At 50.3% G+C, this 8,322-nt stretch overlaps 1 protein-coding gene across 1 annotated transcript; it reads right to left on the bottom strand.

Annotated features, from left to right (window-relative positions):
• Positions 1–231: 231 nt before the first annotated feature.
• On the bottom strand, positions 232–3,825 carry LOC107184980 (endogenous retrovirus group K member 113 Pol protein-like). The gene is given in 4 exon segments (XM_015571801.1): positions 232–689; positions 691–1,025; positions 1,028–1,346; positions 1,348–3,825. Coding segments are annotated over 4 exon segments (3,285 nt in total). The 3' UTR covers positions 232–536.
• Between the last annotated feature and the right edge of the window lie 4,497 nt (positions 3,826–8,322).

The raw sequence follows: 8,322 nt of genomic DNA, 5'->3' as shown, positions 1-8,322 counted from the left end.
GTTGGGAAGGAAGTGCCATCCGTACCCGAAGAGTGAACAATCCCCCGTGGTCCCTATACCCGAGCCGGTGTTTATCATAGAAACGTATTCCCCAGGTCTTACCGGTGTCCCACCCTGTCACCTTTTTCCCCTGCTCTGTGAAAGATATTCTCACGGGGTTACAAGGTTTATCATCTCGGCCGCATGGCGGGCTATTCGGCCGCCCGACGGCAATTAGGTCACCTGTTTTCTGGGGAGTCCACCATGTATGTCCCTTTGAGACACACGACCACGAGGCACAAAAATAGTCCTCCGCTCCTCCACATGGGTCCTTGGTGCGGCCTTGTGGAGTCCGAGAGTGCCCGGGGCAGACATAGAAGTGATGTCTCCGGGCAAATTTGGGGTCCCATTGGACGCGAATGAGGGAAAGCAGGTCTACATAGAGGTCCGGGTACCAAGTGTCTTTAGGGCTCATCTGGGAGGTCTGATTAAGTACAGTCCCCGAACTGGTGTCTATGATTTGCCAAGTAAGGCAAAGGGGGGCATGAGGGTTAGGGCTACTTATCGGTAGGAGGTGCATCAGTTGGAACAGGAACACGGCGAACGCGGAGCTTGAGGGGGTTGTCCATCTTTTCCACTTTCCACGCTGGGTTCGGGGAAGGCGCGGGCTTGACATGCGAGGTGTGGATCCAGGCAGCGACGCCATCGACCCTTTACTGCCGTCGGGGTCGTGAGCAGCACTATGTATGGTCCTTTCCACCTCGGTTCCAAGCTGGCCGCACGATGGTGCCGAACGTACACCGAGTCTCCGACCTGGAACTGATGAGGTACTTGTAGGTCTTCTGGCTTGTAGGCCTCGGCAGGCCGATTCCACACTTCCCTCTGCACAGTCTCAAGGGCTTTTAATCTGGTGTACAGAGATTGAGAGGGGTAAGACTCTGGGGAGGGAAGGAGCTGCATGGCAATGAGTGGGGGGTGAGTTCCATAGAGGATTTCAAAAGGAGTTAGTTTGAGGGTGCCGGGAGTATTGCGGACCCGGAATAAGTCCAATCTGTTATGCCAGTCTCTACAGATAATTTAGTCATAGCCTCTTTTGAAGTTCTATTCATTCTTTCTACCTGCCCTGAGCTTTGGGGCCTGTAAGCACAGTGTAATTTCCAATCGAGCCCCAGGATTTTGGCCAGTCCCTGACTTACCTGGGCAACAAATGCGGGGCCATTGTCCGACCCGCTTACCTTAGGCACCCCGAATCTCGGGAAGATGTCTTCTAATATTTTCTTGGCGACCATCTGAGCAGTCTCCTTCTTGGTGGGGAATGCTTTGACCCAGCCTGAAAATGTATCTATGAATACCATTAAGTATCTGTTATCCATACCTGGCGGGTTTCACCTCAGTAAAGTCCACCTCCCAGTAACTCCCAGGGCGGTCTCCTCGGAGCCGCTTGCCTTGAGATAGCTTGCTGGGCTGGGCGTTCACCATTTGGCAGGGCCTGCACTCCTTTACAGTTGTATCGGCGAGCTCCCCTAGTTTCATGATATAATACGGTGAAGACTGGGCAATAGTTCTTAAATGCTTTGGGCCCAGATGAGTTAACTTATGAAGGTGTCTGAGGAAAATAACAGCCTGTTTTTCCGGGAGGATTCTTTTCCCTTCCGAGGTTTCCCAGATCCCTCCCGGAGTTTCCAGGCAGAAGCCTAATCTATCCATCCTCTCAAGGTCTGTTTCTGAGTATTCAAAGTTTCTAATAGAGGGGTATATCCCGTCCTCAGGGTGAGGCCTCGGTTTCTCCCTGGTCAAGGATAGGATGTTAAGTCCCTGAGCTGCTTGCTTGGCTTCTCTATCAGCCCTTTGGTTTCCTTTGGCAACTCTGGACCCTCCTTTCTGGTGTCCGGAACAATGAATAATTGCCACTTTCTTAGGGAGGTGGATGGCTTCTAGCAGGCTTAGTATTTCCTCTTTATTTTTGATTTCTTTCCCGGCCGAGGTTAGTAGCCCCCGCTGCCGGTAGATGGCACCATGGACAAGGGCGGTGGCAAAGGCATACCTGCTATCAGTATAAATGTTAATCTTCTTTCCCTCTGCCAGTCGTAGGGCCTGAGTTAACACTAGTAACTCGGTCTTCTGTGCCGATGTCCCTTCGGGCAGGCTACTTGCCCAGATAATTTGCTCATCGTCCACCACCGCCGCCCCGGCCACCCTTTTACCTTCTATTATGTAGCTGCTTCCATCAGTGAACCAGGTTAGCTGAGCGTCTGGCAGGAGTTGGTCTTGGAGGTCCTCTTGGGTCCCCGTTTCTTCTGCCAGTATCTCTTGACAAGTGTGCAGCACACTCTCCTGGGTGGACGTGTCAGGTAGTAGGGTAGCCAGGTTTAGGATGGCGGGGGGGCCGAACAGGATCCTGTCTCCATTTAGGAGGAGACTCTGGTAGTGTGTCATACGGGTGTTGGACAGCCACTGGTCAGGGGGCTGTCTGATGATGCTCTCCAGGGAGTGGGGGGCGATGACTGTTAGCTTCTGCCCCATTGTTAATTTGTCAGCATCCTTTACCAACACTGCTACTGCCGCCACGGACCTCAGACAGGCAGGCCAGCCGCTAGCCACCGGATCCAGCTTCTTAGAGAGGTAGGCTACCGGCCTCTTCCATGGTCCTAGAGGCTGGGTTAGCACTCCTCGGGCTATTCCCTTTCTCTCGTCCACATATAGGACAAAGGGCTTGGCTACGTCCGGTAATGCCAGGGCTGAGGCTGATAGCAATGCCTTCTTGATGTCATCAAAGGCCTGCTGTTGGCCATCACTCCACTCAAACGGGGCACCCTCTCTAGTTAGAGGATAGAGGGGAGCGGCCAGGGTAGCGAATCCGGGGATCCACAAGCGGCAGAACCCCACAGCCCCTAAAAATTCTCGCACCTGGCGGGGTGAGTGAGGAGCAGGTATCTGGGTCACGGTCCGTTTCCTGGCTTCCGTTAGCCACCTCTGCCCCCCTTTCAGGGCATACCCCAGGTACGTTACCTCTCTTTGGCAGATCTGGGCCTTCTTGGCGGAGGCTCGATATCCTAGGCAGGTGAGTTCTTCTAGCAGCAGTCCTGTGCCCCGTCGGCACTCCTCTTCTGTGGCCCCAGCCAGTAGTAGGTCATCCACGTACTGCAGGAGCGTTACCTGGGGGTGGCTGGCGCGGAAGTGGGCTAAGTCCTGATGGAGTGCTTCATCGAAGAGGGTCGGGGAATTCTTGAAGCCCTGGGGTAGTCGGGTCCAAGTCAGTTGTCCTGTAGTCCCAGAGTCAGGGTCCCTCCACTCGAATGCAAAAATGTTCTGGCTGGACGGGTGCAGTCGCAGACAGAAGAAAGCGTCCTTTAAATCTAGGACAGTATACCATACATGGTCCGGGGGGAGAGAACTCAGCAAACTGTAAGGGTTAGGTACTGTGGGGTGGATATCCTGTACCCGCTTGTTTACTTCCCTTAAGTCCTGTACTGGGCGATAATCTCCTGTGCCGGGCTTCTTAACAGGTAGAAGGGGAGTGTTCCATGGCGACTGACATTTCACTAGGATGCCTTGCCGAAGGAGGCGCTGGATATGGGGCCTAATTCCTTCCCGGGCCTCCTTCGTCCTGGGGTATTGGCGTACAGCCACAGGAGTAGAAGTGGCCTTAAGCTCTATGACTACAGGTGGCCTTCCTGTAGCTAGTCCTGTTCCGGCCGTCTCGGCCCATGCTCCCGGATACTTGTTCAACCAATCATTTATGTGACTCACTTCTGCCCCTTGTTCCTCGAAAAGTCTATGCTCATCATCTAGGCGTATGGTCAGAGCTCTAAGATAATCCACAAGATTGACTGTAACTCCCCACATACAGGCCACACCAAGGGTCACAACAAAATCCTGGTGAGTGTTTAGAGAAGTAAATATGTACCAGCCCTAGTCTCATCTTGTTTGAGTAACTTTTTGGCCTCCAGTTAATCTCAGGTCCACTCAACTTTTAATGGCCTTGGCTACAGCAAAACCATTCTCTCTCCCCAATACTCTACATGACAACTTCTGTACCTATGTTGTGTTGTGACACCCACCTCCCACAAATAGTGGCCCCAGCAGAAAAGCCAGTCCTCGGGCTCACAATGTCCCTTCTTAGCTTCTACTACCATTACCAACCTGACCATGATTCTCTATATTAAAGTGATCTACAGTCCTGGTTGATGTGACTCAGTTGGCTAAGCATTGACCCATGCACTGGTGAGGTCACATGCCTGGACTGTCGGCTGGATCCACAGTCTCTCTCTCTCTCTCTCTCTCTCTCCTTTTACATCTAAAATCAATATATACATATATATATATACATACATATATATGTATGTATGTATATATATATATATACACACACACTCACATATATATATATTTTAAAAAAAAAAAAAAACATAGCTGCTGGTTCCCGAATCAGCTCACTCTTCACTCCCAAGCCTTTGCACATTCTGGGACCTATCCCCTGGAGGACCTCCCACTCATTACACTGGTTGCCAAAAACAAGGTCCACTCCATGAAGTCCTAGTCGTGGCCTTAGGATCCTGGCTTAGTGTCTGTTCAAAGTACCCAGGTCCAAGGGCTACCAGAGCGGCTGGACAATCCCAGCACACCACTATCACAGAAGCCACAAGAGTGTGAGGCCCTGAAGTAAGCTGCACACACTGGTACACCTAATTCATTCTTCATTGGCAGGAATTTGAGAAAAGAAAATGGTCTGCTGAGACCCTGGCAAACACCACCAAGATCTAGGGGCTCAGGCTGCTCAGTGCCCTTGCCCAGCCCAGAGGCCAGGTGCCCTCCAGATGCCTGTGTTATCTCAGGGCTCAGTCCTCAGTGCATACTCTTGCCAGTTACTTTCTCATTCACAGGACTTCTCCTTCCTGTTTCCAGCGGCTGTCCTCTGTCTTCTAGTCTGTTCTTCCTCTAAGTAATGTTAGGAAAAGGTAGAACCCTACCTCAGAAAATGTCCCTGTTTTTTTTTTTTCACAACCATCTATTTGTTAGGTCTGATCAAATAATTGAACCGATACCCCCTCACCTGGGAACTGACCTTTATGCCATTTCACAATGGACATTCTACTTGCTTAGACCACATTCCACTTGCTAAGACCATTCTCTCTCCCTCTGGAGTTTCCCAGAATCCAGACCTGCACAGAGAATTCTCCACTCAGAAAAAGCCCACCTAGAGTCCTTTAAAAACCTCTGGATCCCCACGGTGCTGGTGCCATTTTGGGGTTCAGCCCATCTGGTATCCAAATGACCTAATAAATTCATAATTCTTTACCCTTTTTGGCCTCAAGTATTCTTCCTTTGGTGACGCTAACATTTGGTGCTGAAATCCAGGAGGATTCTGTGAGGATGGGGAGCCATCACCCTGGCTTCGGTCACCCCGAGTTTGCTACTTGGAGAGCAGTAGGCAGTGGCAACTCAACCTGGGCTTACCTCCAAATCCAATTCATGTAACTTGATTGCCGGCCTCAATTAGGCCTCCCTCCCTTATGGACCCTCCTGAGCCAACCAAGGAGGATGCAAGATCAGGAACCGCTCCTCCACTGCTGACCCTCCATCCCACACCATCCAATCTTCTCTAGGTGAGTGGCAATCCACAATTTACCTCATCTGGAGTCTTCTACCCACTCTCTCTCACTGACTTCTCGAAAGTCTCTCATCTCAAAAGTCCTACCACTAAGCCAGAGACTCTTCAGCCATTTGGCTATGGGTCCTTCTGGATTGAGGACACCCAGTCCATGGGGTCTGTCACTCACCCTTCCTCTCTCGTGGGCCACGCATACTCCCTCTGCACACTCACGGGGGATACCATGCCCAACCACCTCATATTGCTTTGCAACACTGATCACAATATAAACTCGATGAGAAGTCTCAATGGCCTGAAAATGGCACTTTTAATTTTAACACATTGCACAATTTCGATAACTGCTGTCACCAGAATGGAAAATGGTTAGAGATTCCCTATGTCCAGACCTTTTTCACCCTTCAGTCCCAATCCTCTCAGTTCTGCTCTACCCATCAGATCTTTCTCCTTCACACAAAACATCATACCCCTAACACTTCTGATTCTGAATTTACTATTTTTTTTAATTGATTAGCTTAAATCTTCAGGACAACTCTGGTTTTTTTTAAAATTTTATTTCTTTATTGATTTCAGAGAGGAAGGAAAGGGACAGAGAGATAGAAACATCAATGATGACAGGGAATCATTAATCAGCTGCCTCTTGCATCCTCCTTACTGGGGATCGAGCCTACAACCCAGGCATGAGCCCTTGGCCAGAATCAAACCTGGGACACTTTAGTACACAGACTGACGCTCTATCCACTGAGCCAAACTGGCTAGGGCTGAATCTACTTTTGACCCAGCAGACCACCGACCTCCACTCCCTTACACATCTCTTCCCTCATCTGTGATAGATTCCCAGACCCTCTTAACCTGCAACCACTTTCTCCCCCAGGCCCTGAGAGCCCAAATCCCAAGAACTTGAGCTCCAATACAGCCTTTTTCCACCTAACACTTGCTCTAGGGCCACCCTAAGATTGCCTTCCTCAATAGCTGCTTCTATTCCTGTGCCCATTCTACTCCCGAGGAAGGGAGCAGGAACTGAGAGTATTGTCTGGGTATACATCCCATTTTCCATGTCTGACCTCACACAGATTGAGAGGCATCTCAGGTCTTTTTCCACCGACCTGATCACCTTTACTAAAGAATTTAAGTACCTGACCCAGTCCTATGACCTAACCAGGCATAAGATCTAAGTCATCCTGTCGTCCTCTCTCCCCCCAGAGGAGAAGGAGCACATCTGTAGCAGCTCAGGAACACGCTGTGCCCTAATCCCAAGAACTTGAGCTCCAATACAGCCTTTTTCCACCTAACACTTGCTCTAGGGCCACCCTAAGATTGCCTTCCTCAATAGCTGCTTCTATTCCTGTGCCCATTCTACTCCCGAGGAAGGGAGCAGGAACTGAGAGTATTGTCTGGGTATATCCCATTTTTGAGAGTATTGTCTGGGTATACATCCCATTTTCCATGTCTGACCTCACACAGATTGAGAGTCATCTCAGGTCTTTTTCCACCGACCTGATCACCTTTACTAAAGAATTTAAGTACCTGACCCAGTCCTATGACCTAACCAGGCATAAGATCTAAGTCATCCTGTCGTCCTCTCTCCCCCCAGAGGAGAAGGAGCACATCTGTAGCAGCTCAGGAACACGCTGTGCCCTCCATAGACAGGACTCGGTGGCCAACCAGGTTGGCGCTAACACAATCCCCAGAACTGACCCAAGATGGGGCTATCAGGTTAATTCTCCAGGGCGCTGGCTCTGTAGCCTGTCTCATTGTCAGACTCAAAAGGCTGCCCATAAGGCAGTCAATTATGACAAACTTAATGAAATCACTCAGGGCCCTGATGAAAACCCAGCTCTCCTCCTCTCCCACATCACGGAGGCCTTACACAAATTTACCACCGTAGAACCCACCTCCCCAGAAGGAACCCTTCTTCTGAACACCCTTTTTATATACCAACCAGCCCCCCACATACACCATAAACTTAGAAAATTAGACACAGTCCACAACCCCCTCAAAAAGACCTCGTTAACCTGGCCTTTAAGGTCTTTAAAAAGACCTGAGATGCCTCTCAATCTGTGTGAGGTTGGACATGGAGCCCTAAATCCAAAAACAAAGATGAGATCAGGCCAAGGCTGAGACCCAGATGAAGGGCTTTCAGCTCCTAGCTACCTCTCACGAACTCCAAATGAAGTGCCGGTCCTCCAAACAAGGGTAAGTCAGGGGCTAAGACTCTACTGGGCCCATGCTTCCAATGCAACAAGGACAGACACTGGATCAAGTCCTCCTCAAACCCATGGGCCCTGCCCATGGTGTGGAAGGGAAGTCCACTGGAAATCAGACTGCAGTTTGGCCCCTCCAGGTCAGACATCAGCCAGTTCAGCAAGACCACCCTCTGGACCCGGTTTGGAGCCCCCAGACCTCCTTAGTGGCCACCGAAGACTGAAGCTACCCAGGCCCTGACAGGGTCCCACAGACTTACAGCACCAAGTCAGAGACTCAGGTAATGATGTGGTGGCAGGTAAACCAATCTCCTTTTTAACTGACACTGGGGCCACTTATTCTGCCCTCCCCAAATTAGCTGGGACCTTTGTCCCCTCTTTAGTCTCTATTACAGGGTTGACAGATTAGTCTTACAGCCATTAGCCACCTCACCTCTACACTGCATCTTCCTAAATATTCCCATTCACTATTTTCTAGTTCTACTCCAATGCCTCACCAGGGCTACCGCACATCCTCTTATCGCGCATCTT

This window comes from Myotis davidii, unplaced genomic scaffold (genome assembly GCF_000327345.1).
Source record: "Myotis davidii unplaced genomic scaffold, ASM32734v1 scaffold729, whole genome shotgun sequence".
Classification (NCBI taxonomy): domain Eukaryota; kingdom Metazoa; phylum Chordata; class Mammalia; order Chiroptera; family Vespertilionidae; genus Myotis; species Myotis davidii.
This window is presented reverse-complemented; position numbering and strand designations above follow the sequence as displayed.